This window comes from Bos mutus, chromosome 9 (assembly GCF_027580195.1).
Source record: "Bos mutus isolate GX-2022 chromosome 9, NWIPB_WYAK_1.1, whole genome shotgun sequence".
Lineage (NCBI taxonomy): Eukaryota > Metazoa > Chordata > Mammalia > Artiodactyla > Bovidae > Bos > Bos mutus.
The window spans coordinates 64,069,619-64,090,122 of record NC_091625.1 but is presented as its reverse complement, the minus strand read 5'-3'; the positions used below and the strand labels follow the sequence as shown (position 1 = coordinate 64,090,122).

The 20,504-nt window shown below is 39.2% G+C and overlaps 1 protein-coding gene across 5 annotated transcripts in view; it reads right to left on the bottom strand.

Annotated features, from left to right (window-relative positions):
- Positions 1-20,504, bottom strand: part of SNX14 (sorting nexin 14) — an 84,473-nt gene that overhangs the window by 13,721 nt on the left and 50,248 nt on the right. For 4 of the 5 annotated variants that reach the window (XM_070376630.1, XM_070376632.1, XM_070376631.1 and 1 more), the window contains 4 exons: positions 19,273-19,474; positions 15,548-15,631; positions 13,906-14,006; positions 12,082-12,193 (listed from right to left, as the gene is read on the bottom strand). In XM_070376630.1, coding sequence (XP_070232731.1) covers positions 12,082-12,193; positions 13,906-14,006; positions 15,548-15,631; positions 19,273-19,474 — 499 coding nt within the window. The remainder of the gene's footprint in view (positions 1-12,081; positions 12,194-13,905; positions 14,007-15,547; positions 15,632-19,272; positions 19,475-20,504) is intronic. The other variant, XM_070376633.1, reaches the window with a different exon arrangement.

Genomic DNA, 20,504 nt, shown 5'->3' with positions numbered 1-20,504 from the left:
GAACCTAATCTAACAGATCACAGACTTTCAAGGGACTTGTGATCTATGTGTACGGTTACTTAGGTCCCAAACTTAGATTGGTAGTCAGGGAGCACCTAGTGTCACTAGGAGTTGAAAGTTTGGAAGCTAGATGGAGCTCTCGTTTCAAGAGCATCTCTCAGGTTAAAGGTTACTGAGACAGGAACCACAGTGGGCTTCTTCCTTTGGTAACGCTAGCTCTTAGTGGACCAGAGAAGGCTCTCCAGTGGCTTTTGTCCCAACTCCTTAGATACTGTTTCTGTGGAATCTGTGGGAATGAACTGAAAGGACTGGCTCTAATAACTCGAGGACAAAAATCACTTTTTCCTCACTGGCCAGACCTTCACCATCTCTTTTGCTATCGCTTATACTTGGTGCAGTGACGGTAGGAAGGAACACCTAGGTTTTATGTTTGTACTGGTCTTACTGTGGTCAGGAATATACTCAGGATCGTGCACAGGCACTCAAGAGACAAATGTTTTCCTCAGTGGTCTTAACTTGGGAGGCTTTCAGAAGGTTACTCTGATTGCACCCCAGGTGGCATCAGAGGCAAGCAACGTTTTAATGGTGAGGAACTGGACACTAGTCTGGGATGCCATCAGGTCTACTCTGGTGCACCTCCACCCTGCCTCAGTGGGAGAACCGGGAAGGACAACTACGGCACCCGCGTTAGTAAGGGACAGACTAAATATGACCAGGGAAGGAAAGCTTCAGTGTAAAGTCTGTCTACACCCCCATCTAGAGCAGGGAGGGATGCCTCCAGTAGAAAGATGGCACCAGTCACTTTTTTCCTCTCTTACAGATGGGAGCTAACAATTCCAGCCTCACTTCTTTGAAGTGTGCCCTGAAAAACTGGGATAGATTTGATCCCGAGAGCTTAAAGAAGACATGCCTGATCTTCCAATGTGAAACTGCATGGCCACAGTATCTACTGGAGGATGGTGAATGGTGGTAGGTTGGAGGGTCTCTTAATTATGATACTGTTTTACAATTAGACTGGTTCTGAAGGAGGAAACAGACAGAACAGGCTCCACCTCAAAAGCAGGACTCCACCTTGGGCCGGACTGTGGATTTTGAGCTATATGCCCAGTATCTATGGAAACAACATACCAACTGGAAAACCAGACCCCGCCCCCGAGATGGAAGAGCCCCAGGGCTCATACCTAGACTCTCCACCGCCTAAAAGAATATCCTAATTATATGTGTAACCAAATAGAATCATAAATTCTATTATGCTTACTGGGGTATGACCACAGGCCTACTGATAATTGTCCACTGTTAACTACCTAGGCTTAAGGCATACGAATCATGGGTTTAAGGCATATGAATCACGGGTTAAATTTGACTGGATCTTTCTTTTCCTTTGTTCAGACTAGTTTCAGAGAATTTGGAGAGGTGGGTTTGAGCACATACACTTAGGATATATAAGGTTTTCATAAAAACTGGTTGGGGTCCTTGGCTAAGTGGAGACTCTGCCTTGGATAATAACACTCCACTTCACTATCTGCATTGTCCTTCTGAGTGAGTTTGTTTCCCGGAACGTGTGGCTACAACAGTTCTGTAGAAAACAAGGGAAATGGGTAGAAGTAGCACATGTGTTACCGTTTTTCTCTCTGCAAGACATGCCAGACTTATGTCCTAAGGGTATAAATTTGGATATGAAACCTTCACCTCCCTCCTGTCCTCCTACTTTGCCCCCGTTCCTGGGGCGCCAAACTGACCAAATTGAAAGTCAGGGAACCCCTGCCCAGAAGGGTTGCCTTGGTCTTGGCAGAAGCTGAAACTGAAATTCAAGTTGCCTCGGTCTCAGTAAAAACCCAAACTGAGATTCAAACTGCCCAAGTAGAGATCCAAACAACCCAAGTCTCAGTACAAACTTAGACTACTCTGGTTTCAACAGAAACTCAGACAATCGAAGTAAGAGAAGCGCAGACAGCAAAAACTAAGGGTGAAATACAGGATGAGATGGAGGACACGAAAAAAAGAGATTAAAAAAAAAAACAAACCAGGTTCCTCCAATCTATCCCTGGGATCATTTGCACAGAGAGGCCGAGGAACAGCCACATAAGCTGTTGCCTCTTCATGAAGCACCCACGAGGTGCTTCATGATAATAATCAGGCTATAAGAGTTAATAAGCCCTTATCAAGAAATACAAAGAATCACGGAGGATCTGGGAGATTATTTAGAGGACCCAGAAATTTATATTAGAGCTTTTAAGGCTGTTACTCTGCTTTATGACCTTACTTGGAAGGACGTGATGTATATTCTGGGACAAACACTAACTCCCAACTCAAAACTTTGAGTTTTGGGGAAAGCGGTTGTCTATGGAGATGAATGGCTTTATAATGAATCAGTAGGGAAGAGGGAGCATGAGATAACCGAGCTCCCCACTAGGAATCAGGCGGTCCTAACTATAGAACCAGGTTAGGACTATAACATGGCTAAAGGAAGATGGGATCAGAGTTATTTGTCAGATGTATTCTTGAAGGACTCAGGCAAGCATGTGCTAAGACTTTAAACTATCCCAAACTGGCAAACACAGAACAGGAAGAGAAGGAAGCTCCTGGTAAATTCCTAGATAGATTAAGGGAAGCCCTTCACAGATTCACTGAGATTGATCCCAAAAGTGAAGAAGGAAGAATCTATTTTAAAAGATAGATTTCTCACTCAGTTGGCTCCAGACACCCACTGTAAGCTATTAAATTAGGCGTATAGACCAAATCAGTCTTTAGATAATCTGTTGCAACTGCCTCAGACAGTCTATTATGGCAAGGAATATGAGGAAAACAAAGGCAGAGAAAGACAAAGGAACTGGTGGAAGCCCTTTTAATGGCTGTCCGAACCCTAACCTTATTCTTAAACAGCCTGAGAAAAATGCCCAGAGGGGCCCAGGTGAAAAGGGATAGGCTTGCTATTACTGTGGAAAGGAGGGGCAACTCAAGCAGGATTGCCCTCAGGCATCTAAGCTTCCCCTGGCTCCATGTCTGGTCTACAAGGGACCACAATGGAGAAGAGACTGCCCTTAGAAGCACAGGTTTCAGGGGTCGGACTCTCAAGACAATCAGGACTGAAGGTGCCCGGGGGTCCCCACACAAGCTCCTGCCCTAATTGTACCTGAGGAACTCTGGATATTAATAACTGTGGGGGGCGGGGGGGGGGGGCGGCAATCTGTCAATTTCCTTTTGGACACTGGGGCAACTTACTGAAGCCCTGGCCCACTTTCTCCCCAGTCTGCTTCCATAACAGGACTGTCTGGATGAGCCTAATGTTATTATCTCAGTCGGCCTCTAAGCTGCAACTGGAACTCTGTGCTATTTTCACATGAGTTTCTGGCTGTGCCACAGTCTCCCTCACCCCTTTCGGGGAGTGATATACTGAGCAAGGTCCATGCCTCTGTTTTCATGAATATGCAGCCCTCCCTTTCTCTCCCATTAATTAAACAAAATGTAAATCCTAGAGTATGGGCTGATGGAAAATCTGTGGGTTGAGCACAAATCGCTATTCCAGCAGTTGTCAAGCTCAAAGACCCGCATTTATTTCCACATAAAAAGCAGTATCCACTGAAACCTGAGGTTAAGGAAGGGTTAAAACCCATCAATGAGAATTTAAAGGAGCAGGGGCTATCAATTCCCTGTAACAGTCCATGAAACACTCCTACTTTGGGTATAAAGAAATTAAATGATAAATGAGACTAGTTCAAGATTTACAAATAATACGTGAGGCTGTAGTTCCTTTACACCCCATGGTGCCTAATCCTTATATTCTATTGTCTGAAATTCCTGAACAAGCCAAATATTTTTCAGTCACTGATTTGAAGTTTGCTTTCTGAGTTAAACCTATATTAAATCATCCTCTACCTATGTCCCAGATATTCACGACCCAGATAATCATGATGATGTAATCACTTACCTAGAGCCAGACATTCTGGAATGTGAAGGCAAGTGGGCCTTAGAAAGCATCACTGCGAACAAAGCTAGTGGAGGTGATGGAATTCCAGTTGAGCTATTTCAAATCCTAAAAGATGATGCAGTGAAAGTGCTGCACTCAATATGCCAGCAAATTTGGAAAACTCAGCAGTGGCCACAGGACTGGAAAAGGTCAGTTCTCATTCCAATCCCAAAGAAAGGCAATGCCAAAGAATGCTCAAACTACTGCACAACTGCACTCATCTCACACACTAGTAAAGTAATGCTCAAAATTCTCCAAGCCAGGCTTCAGCAATACATGAACCGTGAACTTCTAGATGTTCTAGCTGGTTTTAGAAAAGGCAGAGGAACCAGAGATCAAATTGCCAACATCCGCTGGATCATCGAAAAAGCAAGAGAATTCCAGAAAAACACCTACTTCTGCTTTATTGACTATGCCAAAGCCTGTGACTGTGTGGATCACCACAAGCTATGGAAAATTCTGAAAGAGATGGGAATACCAGACCACCTGATCTGCCTCTTGAGAAATCTGTATGCAGGTCAGGAAGCAACTGTTAGAAGTGGACATGGAACAACAGACTGGTTCCAAATAGGAAAAGGAGTACATCAAGGCTGTATATTGTCACCCTGCTTATTTAACTTCTAGGCAGAGTACATCATGAGAAACGCTTGGCTGGATGAAACACAAGCTGGAATCAAGACTGCTGAGAGAAGTATCAATAACCTCAGATATGCAGATGACACCACCCTTATGGCAGAAAGTGAAGAAGAACTAAAGAGTCTCTTGATGAAAGTGAAAGAAGAGAGGGAGAAAGTTGGCTTAAAGCTCAACATTCAGAAAAGTAAGATCATGGCATCTGGTCCCATCACTTCATGGCAAATAGATGGGGGGACAGTGGAAACAATGGCTGACTTTATTTTTCTGGGCTCCAAAATCACTGCAGATGGTGACTGCAGCCATGAAATTAAAAGACGCTTGCTCCTTGGAAGGAAAGTTATGACCAACCTAAACAGCATATTAAAAACCAGAGACGTTACTTTGCCAACAAATGTCCGTCTAGTCAAGGCTATGGTTTTTCCAGTATTCATGTATGGATGTGAGAGTTGGACTGTGAAGAAAGCTGAGCGTCGAAGAATTGATGCTTTTGAACTGTGGTGTTGGAGAAGACTCTTGAGAGTCCCTTGGACTGCAAGGAGATCCAATCAGTCCATTCTAAAGGAGATCAGTCCTGGGTGTTCACTGGAAGGACTGATGTTGAAGCTGAAACTCCAGTACTTTGGCCACCTGATGCAAAGAGCTGACTCACTGGAAAAGACCCTGATGCTAGGAAAGATTGAGGGCAGGAGGAGAAGGGGACAACAGAAGATGAGATGATTCGATGGCATCACCAACTCGATGGACATGGGTTTGGGTAGACTCTGAGAGTTGGTGATGGACAGGGAAGCCTGGCGTTCTGCAGTTCACGGGATCACAATGAGTCAGACATGGCTGAGCGACTGAACTGAACTGAACTACCTATGACTTTAAGACTACTGAGAGGATTTTTAGGAATGACAGGCTACTGCTGCATTTGGATTCTGTGTCATAGGGAATTTGCCCGGCCTTTATATAAACTTATAATTGAAACTCAGCAGGCTCAAACCGACAAACTGGTTTGGTCTCCAGATACTCAAAGGCTTTTACGGCTCTTCAGACTTCTCTCCTGCAAGCTCCTGCTTTGAGCTTGCCCACAGGGTTAGAATTTAATTTGTTTGTCCCTGAAAGAAAAAGTATGGCCTTGGGAGTTTTGATCCAACGCCAAAGGCCTCATCAGCAGCCTATAGGAGTGTATTCTTAAACTCTAAGGTTAATACTTGGATGACAGACAGTAGGCTTTCTTAAATATCAGTCGTTGTTAGAAGGACCAATAACTAAGCTTAAAGTTTGTGGAAATTTAAGTCTTTCCACTTTCCTTCCTAAAAAGGAAAATGAAACACCTGATCACGATTTTTCCCAATTTCTAACTTAAAACAATGTAGCTCTGGAAGATCTGATGGATACCTCATTAGACAATCCTGACATGGAAATATTTAGATGGCAGCTCTTTTATTTGGGATGGGAAGCGTAAAGCAGGTTACGCCATGGTGACGATTGAAGAGGTTTTAGAAGCGAAATCTCTCCCCCAGGGAATGAGTGCTCAGCTAGCGGAGCTTGTGGCTCTGACCCAAGTTCTAGAGTTAAGCAAAGGGCAGCGAGTAAATATCTACACTAATTCTGCTGCTGCCGCTGCTAAGTCACTTCAGTCGTGTCCGACTCTGTGCAACCCCAGAGACGGCAGCCCACCAGGCTCCCCCATCCCTGGGATTTTCCAGGTAAGAACACTGGAGTGGGTTGCCATTTCCTCCTCCAATGCATGAAAGTGAAAAGTGAAAGTGAAGTCGCTCAGTCGAGTCCAAGTCCCAGACACCCCTTGGACTGCAGCCCACCAGGCTCCTCCGTCCACGGGACTTTCCAGGCAAGAGTACTGGAGTGGGGTGCCACTGCCTTCTAAGTATGCTTATTTGACTTTACATGCTTATGCTGCAATATGGAAAGAAAGACAATTTAAAATGGCAACAGGAGGACCTATTAAGCATTTCAGGGAGATTGAGAGACTTTTTACTGCTATATACTGTCCAAAAGAAGTAGCCTTTATGCATGGCAAAGGGCACAGCAGGGAAGGGAGTAAAGCAGCCTAGGGTAATCAGCTGACTGTCAAGCCAAAAAGGCAGAGCTTAATGAAACTCTTCACTGCAGACGCCTTTGATCTGGACAGGTCCTGTGGGACAGGAAAAACCACAAGATACTGAGGAAGAGTTAGGAAAATGTGAGAAAAGCGGAGCTAAGATTACTGATAAAGGATGATTACAGTCTGAGGATGGACGATTAATAATTCCTGAAAATGCTCAATGGAAAAGTCTTCCTAAAGCCTTGGAATTAACTAATTATGTAACTCGGCTCTCAGCTTTTCAACAGACATTAATGGAACTCCGGAAAGTGACTCCTGACCCAGCCTCTGAGTCAAGTACGCCTCTATCTGAGCCAGGAACTGAAGTCCTGATAAAAGTCCTGACTGGCCCTGTGATCTGGGGGCCAATCCCTTAAGCCCCTCTGGGAAGGCCCTTACCAGGTTATTCTTTGTTCTCCCACAGCTGTCAAAGTGCCAGGAATTGATTCATGGGTATATTGCACTCAAGTTAAGAGGTGGCACCCTGACCAGAACTAAGTGATGTCATTTTATGTTTTTATTTTCTATGCTCTGACTTTGTACTTTTCAGATGGGCCAGATAATCTATGTGAGCTTGCTTCTGCTGACTCCAAAAATCCTGAGTCTGCCATCTGATCCTCAAGACAATGCCTTCCTGTCCTGAGCTCACTCCTATGCTTCATTCCACAATCAGTCTAACTGCTGGGTCTGTGGAGTGCTCCCCTCTTCATCAGTGGAAGGCTTCCCGTGGTGGCATCTCCACTTCAAGGAAAGGACTTTCTCCAAGTCTGCGCATACCTTCAACAACAACAATCATATGTGATGCCTCTTCTTAATCTGATGACATCTAACAATCCTAAAATGGACTGGTGCAACACTTTGTACTTTAACTATGGACATAATGTGACTTTTAATTTTGATTATATACTGTCTTGGTTTAATGACTATTTTGCTACACAAGAAGGTAAATGGGTCTAGATCCGTGGCTTTTTACCTGATGTTTATCAAATATGGGATGAGGTTATATGGCCAACTCTTGAAAAGGGACGTCTAATATCTAGCACTCCCATATGCTGGGAACCAACAGAGTAATCCCCAGAAGTTAGCCAACAATTTAATTATAATCATTGAAAACAATTGGGATTTTTGCCTCAGGAAATATGCAATGTAATCATTCCCATGTTTTCCAAGCCCAGTTCAGGTCCTCCCTTTGCCTGGCCAGGCACTGATTGGGACTGGATATCTCAGTCACGCTGCCTTGCTCCAAACGGGACCTACTGGATATATGGCCCTTACCTATGGGCGTGGCTTCCCCCTGGCTGGATAGGGAGATGCACCCTAGGTCTAGCTTTTACTCACAGCTTCCTATTTTCAGAGCTTCCAAAGAAACCTGCCAATTTGCCACACCTTAGAACTCGCTGGGCAAGGTCTGCTTTCCCTGTATGATTATTTGGCTGCAGTATTTGTTCCCTCTCTGGGAACTACAGATGTTATGCTATGAGTGGATGCCCTGACTAACTTTACTCAACAGGCTTTACAAGATTCTCAAAAAGCTATTTCAGCTCTTAATGCCGAACAAATACAAATTAGAAAGGTGGTTTAACAAAACAGATTGGCCTTAGATACTGTAACAGCTGCACAAGGAGGAGCTTGTGCCATTATTCATAGCCAGTGCTGTGCATATATACCTGATATAAGCATTAACGTTACTCGCTTTACTAAACACATGAACAAGACGATTCAGGCTATGGATACTCCTGAAACCTCAATTGCCTCACTTTGGGAGATTTTAACTAGTTCCCCATGGTGGAAAACTATCCTAATTGCAATAATTCTGATAGTTCTGTTTTTTTTCTGTTTGCTCCCTGCATCTATAACTGCGTAGCTGGATTTGTTTCTAGTCGCATGAAGGCTCTTAAGTTACAAATGGTTGCTCAAACTCCTGCCACTGCGGCAGCTTCCTCCAACATGGGGCCCCTGGATCAGAGACCCTCAATATGAGGGTTAGGAGAGTATGTTGCCTCACTAATTTAGGGATGACGCCCCTTATCAGGTAGGAAGCAGTTACAGAACAAGAACAACGCCCCTTTCCCTAGGCAACACAATTCTCCTAAAACAAAAGGGGGGAATGACAGGGTAACAGGCAGGAAGGCCAGGAGTCTCCAACCAGAGGTAATAGGCTGAAGGATCAGACATTTTTTATCTCTCTCTAAAGCAGCAGGAGAAAACAAACAAGTGTTAGATTTTTTTCCCCTTCTCTATACACATTTAAAAAGAGGTTTCTTTTAAAATTCTGTGCTGCCATGGAACAATACCTGGCTTCCACCTGAAACTTAACTCTTCTCAAACTTTGAGCTAACCAATGTGGTTTTTCTTAAGGAAATGTTTGTCTTAAGCTATGTTAATAAACTATGTATTTACCCTAGACTCTGTCTTCAAGTGGGTTCCCCTAAGACTCAGAACCCACTTGACAAACCAGTATGCTTTACTCATGCAAATGTTCTCTTAAGCTATGTTAATGAGACCGTACTGGCTTGGAACCGGGCCTTTCTTCAAGACTCATGTCAATCATTTTACAGCTCAGGACAACTCACCTTGTGCCAGTGTTATCTCAAAACGCATGTTGTGGGTAAGGGGTCTGGTGCCATTCTCTGAGTTTTGAGACATTTCCTTTCTCTAATTAGCAAATTGCTAGTAGCTTATATCATCTGGCTAAAGACTAGCAGGGGGCACTCCTTCTGTCCCCCTCTGATGTCTATGTCAGAATCTTTATCTCTTTTATACTTTAATAATACTTTATTTCACAAAAGCTCTGAGCGATCAAGCCTCATCACTGGCCCCAGACTGAATTCTTCTACTTTGGAGGCCAAGAATTGAGGCATCTTTCATGGCTCAGCGACAATCTTTCAAAGGACTGGAACAAGCCAAGTGTAGTAACTTCTAACAGGGTGAAGAGTTCATTATACAAATTTCTCTACTTTTGTGTATATATGTAATTGTCCACAAGAAATATTTTCAAAAGATATTAAGCAATGGTGAGTATATAAAGATATCTAATTTTTGCAAAGACATTAAGCAATGGTAAATATATAAATGTATCTAATTTTTGCATTTAGTCAAAAGGAAAAAAATTTATAAACACTGCTACGACATTTAAATTGGCTATTTGAATAGTCTGTGTTCTTGCTTTTAGATTAATATATATATTCTAATCCAGTTTGCCAGAATATTGTTTTGATCTTATCTCCAGGTTCCTTTTTTATAAAATATCAAACGTGATTTTTCTCAAGCATTTACAAATGACTGTCAAAATCCATCAAAACTGATTAATATAACTTAAATTTCTTTCAGTACAGTTTGGGAAAAAAGTAGACTCTAATGACAATAACAAAAGGCATACTAATGAAAACTAAAACAGAGACTGTTTTATAATATGAAAACCTCCAACCCCCTTGCCAGGGTATTTCTCCTTTGGTACCCCCAGAAATTACTCCCTCGCCTCAGAATTTCCAAAGTTCTTTAAATTATGGTGTTTCATACTGTGCTTCTCTCTTATACATGCTCTTCCTGAGCCAAAATTTTTACTCAATCTGATTTCAAACAACATCCAAATCTCTATTCATGCTTTCTGCTGCCTCTACTACTTTATAAAACTTCAACTGGATTCTATAAACTCAGTAAGTTTAGAACTGTCCTGTGCTGTGCTTAGTCGCTCAGTTGTGTCCGACTCTGCGACCCCATGGACTGTAGCCTGCCAGGCTACTCTGTCCATGGGGATTCTCCAAGCAAGAACACTAGAGTAGGTTGCTATGCCCTCCTCCAGGGGATCTTCCCAACCCAGGAATAGAACCCAGGTCTCCCCAACTGCTGATGGATTCCTTACTGTCCAAGCCACCAGGGAAGCCCAAGTTTAGAACTACTCTAAATTTATTCCATACCTCAGCAATAAACAGCATTTATTCAGTTATATAAACAGAAATCTGGCTCATATTTGATCATTTCTTCTCCTTCGTTCAAACTGAGTCAGTAAACAGGTCTACCCAATTATATCTCTTAAACATTATATATGGCTTCCCTGGTGGCTCACTGGTAAAGAATCCACCTACCACTGCAGGAGAGGCGGGTTCAATTTCTGGGTTGGGAAGGTCCCCTGAAGAAGGAAATGGCAACCCACTCCAGTATTCTTGCCTGGAGAATTTCATGGACAGAGAAGCCTAGTGGACTACAGTCCATGGGGCAGCAAAAGAGTCGGACACAACATAGGGATTAAACAACAACAACCATCATATATAACCAAATACAAAATATTCTTGCATCTTCCCTCAGTAAGACACACACTAAATATTCTGCCTGAATTATATGTACTAATTTGGAGAGATCTAGATGAAAGCCAATTTATTCATTAGGTTATATATTTATACGTGTGTGTATATATAGAAACACACGCACAAACTCTCTTAAAATGGGGCTTCCCCAATGGCTCAGTAGGTAAAGAATCTGCCTCCAATGCAGGAGACACAGGAAATGTGGATTTGATCCCTCCATCAGGAAGATCCCCTGGAGGAGAAAACGGCAATCCACTGTAGTATTCTTGCCTGAAAAATCCCATGACCAGAGGAGCCTAGCGGGCTATAGTCCAAAGAGCTGCAAGGAGAGTCGGACATGACTAAATGACAAAGCACAGCACATACTTAAAAATGACACTATACAGAATATATTTAGAAATAGTGCTTTTCTTCCATTATGATCTTTAACACTTTTATCCAAACTTTTCCAGCTTATTTTATTGCTTAGTCTGGATTAAACTTTATAAAGGAATCATGCTGTACACATTGTTTTGTGTCTTTGCTTTTACCCACACCATTCCAAGCAGCTACAATGTTATAGGTATTCATTGCTCTAAGTATCCATTTTGTGAAGCTACTATAATATATCTGTCTACTCTACTGCTGATAAACATTTGTATTATTTCCAGTTTTGGCCAACCCAATACCATAAACAATGCTGCTAAGAACATTCTTAAATATAAATACAAGATTCTCTCGAATATGTATCTCAGAGAGGAACTGCTATAAGATCATTTGATCTTATACCAAACTGGTTTTCCAAGTGGTTTTCCTTTTTCTTTTAACTGACTTTATGATATTTACAATTATTTTTCACTGATTTATAATATTATATTACTTTCAAATGTACAACACAATCATTTAGTGTTTTTATAGACTATACTCCATTTAAAAATGTTACAAGTGGTTTTCCAATTTATATTCCCATTAACAGTATATAAGAAGTCCTTCAGAGCTTGATACATGGCTGCACTATATAAATTACTTTTCTAAATTAACCTGAAAATGCTGCTTCTTATCTTTTCAGTTTATCTTGTTCTATATGATTCTCTAAATTGACTTACCAAGATTTACGTCTGGTAGTATCTTATCAAGAAACTGTGTTTCCCCACCATTGGGAGAAAGAAAATCTGCCAGAAGTTGACTGTTACTCAATTCTGGATGTTGCAGAAGTTTCTTGATGAACAAAAACAGAAAAAAAGGGGGGGTGGGGAGGGAAACAGTTTCAAAAATCTAGAAGAGTCACGAAAACTACATTAAAATGATTTTTTTAACTAAGAACAATTTTAAATCTTCAAAAGCTGTTTTATATTCAGAATAATAAGATACATTTATGGAAAGATTATCACATAGCAGGTAAGACCCTTACAGTCAAACATGAAAGGGTTTGAATTCTGCTCTTCCTTCTGCTCAGTAGGTGTCCCTGGAGAAGCTCCTATATTGCCCAAGAGTCAGTTTCCTCATGTGTAGAATGAAGATAACACTACCTACTTCTAGCACTGTTAGATAAAGCATTTTAGCTCAGTACCTGACACACAGGAAGGAAGATTAAACATTAGCTAATATTATTTCTCAGTTTCTCAACTATGACAAGTACTACAATATCATACATCTTTCTTGATAATTAAAGAAAGCTGGTATAAAGGGTTTTGCAAAGAACTAAATGTGGAAATATGACATAACTTGGACTCTGTTGTCTGATCTTCTTGCAACACTATTTTCTTACAAGATAAAATTGATGTTTTAAAGCCAAATTTAACCCAGTCTTACCTAATATTCAGTTCTGTAACTAAGAAACAGTTACAAAACTCTGAGCAGAAATCTATATAAATGAAATACCAGTACTACAACATTTAACTCCACATTACTGGAAAGTATTTCTTCTAGAAAGAGGTTCTCTTTTTCTTAGAAAGAATTAGTCGGTTCAAACAACAGGCTAATGATATCAACAAAGAAACAGGTTAACACTAGCACATGCTGTGTTCACATATCCTTACTGTAGTCAATGTACATTTCATATTTTAATTTTCCTACCACCAAAAAATTAAATAAAAAATACTTTCTGGATTGAAGTATTCATTGGTTCAAATACAGAAATTAAAATGTAAATACTCCTTTACAAAAAGTACTTATTATGGTTACTAAAAGGCATCCAAATTTAACTTAATTAACAATTAAAATTACAAAATTGCATGTCCAAATAAAGGACATTTTTTTTTAATAAAACAAAATCATCCATTCTTTGGTCTTAATTACTTGATTAAAGAAAAATGGTCTTTAATTTTAGCCAAGTCTCAAGTAAGTAACTTTAAAGCAGACGGTACCAATACTGGAATATCAATTACATTGTTTATACAACACAATGTACACACTGAAAAAAACGGAATTCAATTCCAAGTGGTGAATGGTAGAGAGTCAGAAGATTCCAAGTAACTAAAAAACACCTATGATTGCAACAACAAAAAAGTTGAGAAATAAAAATAGGAGGGGAAAATTCCAGAGTTCAGAAAGTGCTAAGGACAAAAATCAAACAAAAACTAAGAAAAAAATAACAAAAACAACCCCGTATTCTTAGAATGCATTTAATCTTTTACATCAAACTTTTCTTTCTTCCTCTCTCTCACTCTCTTTCTCTCTCTCACTCTTTGACTTCCCACACCTAAAGTTTTAAAATAAGCCCAATACAAGACTTATTTCCTCTAAGAAAATAACTGGTATTTCACTGGTTATCCATCTTTTTTAAAAAAGCACACTCTTAACAGTAATTCATTTCTACATGGGAAAAAATTTTTTTAATAAAAGAATTCTAGAAATCCACACTGACAGGTGTTTGTGAGGCAAAGCAAAAACTAAACTAGAGGATGTTTTAAATTAAGTTGGTGCCATACCTGCAGATATTCCTGAAATTCTTCTCTTTTAGACTTTAAGAACTCATAATTTTTAGGGCCAATGATCCTCTTAGAAGGAAGCTGGGCATCAGGAAATGTGCCTGAAATTAATACATATGAAAGTTATTACTATACCCTGCTATTATTTTAAAAACCCTATTTATAGTTTACCATGGCAAGTTCAGATTCACAGTCCCACCTTGTAGAGATGTGGCATTATCCCTTAAATAATTTTGAAAAAGTCAGAGACCTGATTTCAAAAGTCAGAAGACAAGACCAAAGAACTTGAGTTTATTAATATCCACAATATCACCACCTGTTGTTGACACAGATTTACTTAGCTATCTACACTAGCAAAAAAGCTTTCAAAAATTATCATGAGATTATTTTTAAATTGATGGGATTTTATTACACAAAATCCTACTAAAATAAATATCCACTATCTTATGGGGGGAAATGCAGCATTTTGCCAATGCTATATAAACTTAAAAAACAACATTTAAAAACCATGGACATGTTTTCTCAGATAGGGTCAACTTTGGAAATTTTAGTACCAAAAAGGAAAAACAATCAACTTTGGTTGATCTAGGATTTTAAATTATGGAGATAAACAATCTTTTCTCAACTCTAAATCTAAAGGAAAAGTCTCAGAGAAAGACCAAGACAAGGATGGCATTGTACCAGACTGACAAAGGCAAAGAGAAAACCATTTAAGGACAAGTACGAACTCAAAATCTAAGGAAAGGGTATGCAGCGGGACCCTTTATTTTTTATCTTTCTATAATCTCCTTATTGTGCGTTTTAGTCTTGTAGCAAGGTACAGTTTTCAGAACCAACCTGAATTTGGATCAGGGTACACTCCACAGAACTTTTTTAAAATAAAAAGATTCCAAAGACACAATTCAAACACACCAATTTACATATAAAACAACTGGAAACACTTCATGACTATAAACCTAATATTAACTCCAATAAATGGAGAGAGAAGAGAGACTGAGAGATTTCCCTGAGAGGCTAAGACTCCATGATCCTAATGCAAGAGGCCCAGTTTCAATCCCTGGTCAAGGAACTATATCCCACATGCCACGACTAAGACTAGGACCAGTCAAAGAAAATTGTAAATATTAAAAAACAACAACAACCACAACACAGAGACAAACTGAGAAGAGGAAGAACTCGAAAGAAAGAGTGTTCTACTTTTCTGATTGAGCTCTATGTTTTTAAAACATATAACTACAAGGTTTTGGTTTGGTTTTCTTCCCATATTTAAATCTAAGATTGAAACCAAAATACTTGCTATGCTGCATAGCAAACACATTTTCCACAGAGGAATACAGCAAAAGAACAGATGGCAGCTCTAAAATGCCTGCTGTAAATTCTCTACCACTGTCTTAAATTTTAGCATCATTCTTACTTGAAAAGCAATAAATTTTCATTGTAAAAACTTGAAAAAGATAAATAAGCAGAAATAGGATAAAAACAGTACACTCCTATTATCACTAGGAGCGTACCCAAGTGTCACTGTTACATTTCCTTATTACAGTTCAATTAAAATTAGAAAGTAACTTTAGAAAGCTGGTTCAATGGCTTTCAGGAAAGCTAATGCTGAAATGTAATGCTTTATACAAAAAGGACAACATACCATGAAATTCTGTTAGTTTTGATTCAAGTACATAGAATTCAAGATATCTTCTATAGACAGACCAATGTTCAGGCTCATGCCCAACTGTAAAATGAATGAATACACACTGAGAAATAAGTAATTTTACAAACTACTATTAAAAGAATGTACTATTTATAACAGTAAGTATACAAAGCTAGAAACTACCCCAGTCTTAATAATTTATTATTTCTTGGGAATTCCCTGGGGGTCCAGTGGTTAGGACTCCATGCTTCATCTGCAGAGAGCATGGGTTCAATCCCTGGTCCATGAACTAAGATCCTGCACGCCATGCCAGACCAAACAGATAATAATAATAATTTACTGTTTCTTGGCTTCACATTATTAATATATTTTACCCTATATTTTAATTTTAAGAAACTTAGAAGAGCTTGATAAATTTCAGCTATTTATGAGATTATCACAATAATATATACATTTTTTCCTACAATGGTATCAGAGAATTTATAAACTTCAAAAAAGCTTAATTTTTAAATGTCACAAAAATTATGCATTTAATAAAAATTTATAATCATTTTTGGAGCTCTCAAACACCGACTGTCAAGAACTAACACAGTACAGAACAGCACTATCCAATAGAACTTTCTGCATTTCTGAAAACATTCTATATTATCTGTACTAACATTATAGCTATTAGTCACACATTGCTATTGACCACTTGAAATGTGGCTAGTGTAAAAGAAACTGAATTTTTAATATTAATTTAATTCAACTGCCACATGTGACTCGTGACTCAAAAATTGGAAGCACAAAATAATGGTTTAAAGAATGAGTCAGGTCACACTGCCTATTTTTGTCCCAATTCCCCCACTTACTGACTATGTAAATTTGAACACTTAACCTCACTGTTCTTCCCTGGTGGCTCAGTTGGTAAAGAATCCAGCTACAGTGTAAGACACCAGGTTCGATCCCAGATCCAGGAAGATCCCTAGAGAAGGAAATGACAACCCCCTCCTGTATTCTTGCCTGGAAAATACCATGGACAGAGGAGCCTGGCGGGCTACAGTCCATGGGGTTGCAAAAGAGTCAGACACGACTTAGCGACTAAACAACACTGTGCTTTAGTTTGCTTATAATAAAAAGAATTGTACCTATTACATTAAAGAATCCACCTACAAAGCTTTTTGTAAGGTGCACAGCACAGAGCACCCCAAAAAATGTTAATGGCAATTATGAGCAACTCATGTCATTCAAGCATAAATCTGGAAATGCAATGTATTAACTAAACCCACAATAACTCAAAACTAACACCTATATTCAGAAAAACCAACCTGATACAGTTACAACCTATTAAGCAAATACTGTTCTTCTTCTTGAATATGCATCTTAGAAGATCTATATTGTATTCAGTTTTGGTTTTTAAAATCCTGAAATTGGTATTCTGCTATACATCCTGCTCACAGCATTCTCCTTGGGCTTCCCTGGTGGCTCAGACAGTAAAGAAACTGTCTGCAATGCAGGAGACCTGGGTTTGATCCCTAGGTAGGGAAGATCCCCTGGTGAAGGAAAAGGCTATCCACTCCAGTATTCTTGCCTGGAGAATTCCATGGACAGAGAAGCCTGGCAGGCTACAGTCCACGGGCTGCAAAGAGTTGCACACAAACGACCAACTGTCACTTTTACTTTTCACTTATACATATAAAATCAATGCAGCATTTAAACGATACACCTTTTTTATCCTTCATAGGGCATGGCTTCCCAAGAGCACATTACATTTTCAGTAACAGTCTGCAGCACAGCTGACAAAAATTATCTTAGAATACAAGTTTTAAGATAACTTCATTTCAATTTTATGTTGAATTAAGCCAAATTTTAAAAAATAAAGCAAAAAAAAAAAGGCAGTTGTGCAAAAGGCAAAAACAAAAGTAAATTCCCAAAATATTTTAAAGTATATCACATATAAAACTTTCAAAAGGAGAAAATACTACATGCTTACATAAATTTATTTATATTGGAGGGGAGGTCCAAGATGGCAGTACAGGAAGATGCTAGATTCAGTACCTCCAACAGATGACATACCAAGTCTACAGCTACATATGGATCATTTCCCTCTGAAAAAGATCTTAAAACTAGAAGAACTGCTTCTCCACCACAAAGGATAAAAGCGCTATACTGAGACAAGTAAGAAGGGCAGACACACAATCTTAGCAAAAAACCGTATCCTTAACTTTTTAAAAAATAAATAAGGGGAATTATTAGCACTGACCTATCTTCATACTATCTAAGTAACTGGAAATAGTAATCACTTCTCCACTCCTCTCTCAAACCCATTTCCTAACAGTACCATGAAATTTTTTCCTTCTTTCCTCACAGACTGTTCCCTCTTCCTGAGATCAACTTTATAGCTTTCTGCTCTCATTCCCAAAATGTGCTCACTTTTGATGTGTTTTTACTTATACAGACTGTCTCCTCTCTGGGATAAGCCCAGGGTGGTGACTATACAGCTATGGAGGCTGTTTATCCCTGTCTCTGCTGCAAACCACGGCTAAAATCAACAAAAGAAAAAAGACAGCAAAACATAAAGAACACTTATAAGCTGTGTTTGATCATATTTTTATCAATTACTATACGCCACAACAATGGAGGAGAAATGCTGTCTTAATCAAATTGGTTTAATGACTGTGTGGATCACAATAAACTGTGGAAAATTCTGAAAGAGATGGGAACACCAGACCACCTGATCTGCCTCTTGAGAAATTTGTATGCAGGTCAGGAAGCAACAGTTAGAACTGGACATAGGAGTACGTCAAGGCTGTATATTGTCACCCTGCTTACTTAACTTCTATGCAGAGTACATCATGAGAAACGCTGGACTGGAAGAAACACAAGCTGGAATCAAGATTGCTGGGAGAAATATCAATAACCTCAGATATGCAGATGACACCACCCTTATGGCAGAAAGTGAAGAGGAACTCAAAAGCCTCTTGATGAAAGTGAAAGTGGAGAGTGAAAAAGTTGGCTTAAAGCTCAACATTCAGAAAACGAAGATCATGGTACACGGTCCCATCACTTCATGGGAAATAGATGGGGAAACAGTGGAAACAGTGTCAGACTTTATTTTTCTGGGCTCCAAAATCAGTGCAGATGGTGACTGCAGCCATGAAAGTAAAAGACGCTTACTCCATGGAAGGAAAGTTATGACCAACCTAGATAACATATTCAAAAGCAGAGACATTACTTTGCCAACAAAGGTTTGTCTAGTCAAGGCTATGGTTTTTCCTGTGGTCATGTATGGATGTGGGAGTTGGACTGTGAAGAAGGCTGAGCACCGAAGAATTGATGCTTTTGAACTATGGTGTTGGAGAAGAATCTTGAGAGTCCCTTGGGCTGCAAGGAGATCCAACCAGTCCATTCTGAAGGAGATCAGCCCTGGGATTTCTTTGGAAGGAATGATGCTAAAGCTGAAACTCCAGTACTTTGGCCACCTCATGAGAAGAGCTGACTCATTGGAAAAGACCCTGATGCTGGGAGGGATTGGGGGCAGGAGGAGAAGGGGACGACAGAGGATGAGATGGCTGGATGGCATCACTGACTCAATGGACATGAGTCTGGGTGAACTCCGGGAGTTGGTGATGGACAGGGAGGCCTGGCGTGCTGCGATTCATGGGGTCGCAAAGAGTTGGACACGACTGAGCGATTGATCTGATCTGACCTGATAGTGCTTTATGCATTAATAATAATAATACCTGCTCTTCTATCATTTCTTTCAACATCAATACAAAACACTGGTATTCTCTCCTTTTTCTCCCTTCTTTCAGAGGAAGTATCTTCAAAAAAGTCTACATATGGAATGCTAATTTTCCATGCAGCAAGGTTTCGAGGAGTGTTAGGTGTGTTCACAGCTTCCACTGGAGAATCATCTTCCATTACAACGATACCTTCTTCAATCTGAAAGAAAAAGAATCAGAAAAAAATTTAGTATTTCCAGGACCTTTACACCTACAGCATATGAGATACACTATAAAGCAATGTGCCACTATAAAGCCTATAATTTGTAATACTTTTAAAATTAAGTGATATCAAATTTTCTACTGAAAATGTAAAGATAAGAAACTAAAACTAGCAAGTTACTAGAATCGATTTCATATTTTGATACATCAGCCGTATATGAAAATTCAATAGAAAACACATACATCAGCAATTATAGGAAAAGATATTAAAACTACACAAATATAGGTAAATATTTAATTTGGTAGTGAGTAGTAGAAAATTATTGTACGGATATCTTTCATTTAGAGATGCATAATTTTGTGATAATAGCCACTGACGGAAATTGCACAGACAAACTGGAAATATATTGTACCTGGATATACCAGGTACAAATCTTTTGTAAAGCATTTTGGCAATACGTATTTATAAAAAGCCATACAACAGTTTCGATCAAGTAATCCCATTTCTGGGAACTTAGAAAGTATTTATTTAGAAATATGGAAATATTTAAATATTAGAAAGTATGAAAGTATTTATTCTAAATAATTTTTTAAACTGTGAAAAAGGCACAAGTAAAAAATATATTCACTGCAGCATTAAATAATATAATATTGGAAAAAGGTCTGAAGGCAATCTATTTCTATAGAATTGTTTTCTGCATCTCCTGGCTTCAAAATTTTAATCATATAAATGTTTAAAATAAATTCTTTAAAATATTTTTGAAGAAATATTATTTTTAAAAGAAAGCAGTGTTACACATGTTCTAGAAATATACATGCAGAAAGAAATGGAAAAAATGTACTTCATTAAATTCGAAGAGAACCTCTGAATTGACACATAATAATATCTGGTCACCTAGACATCTGTGATTCATGTTAAAGGGGGCAAATTTTACAGACAAAACACAATCATCTTGAACACACTTTTTAAAGGAAATGAATCTTGTAGCACTTAAGAGAATACTGAATAGTCTAGTCAGAGTGAACCA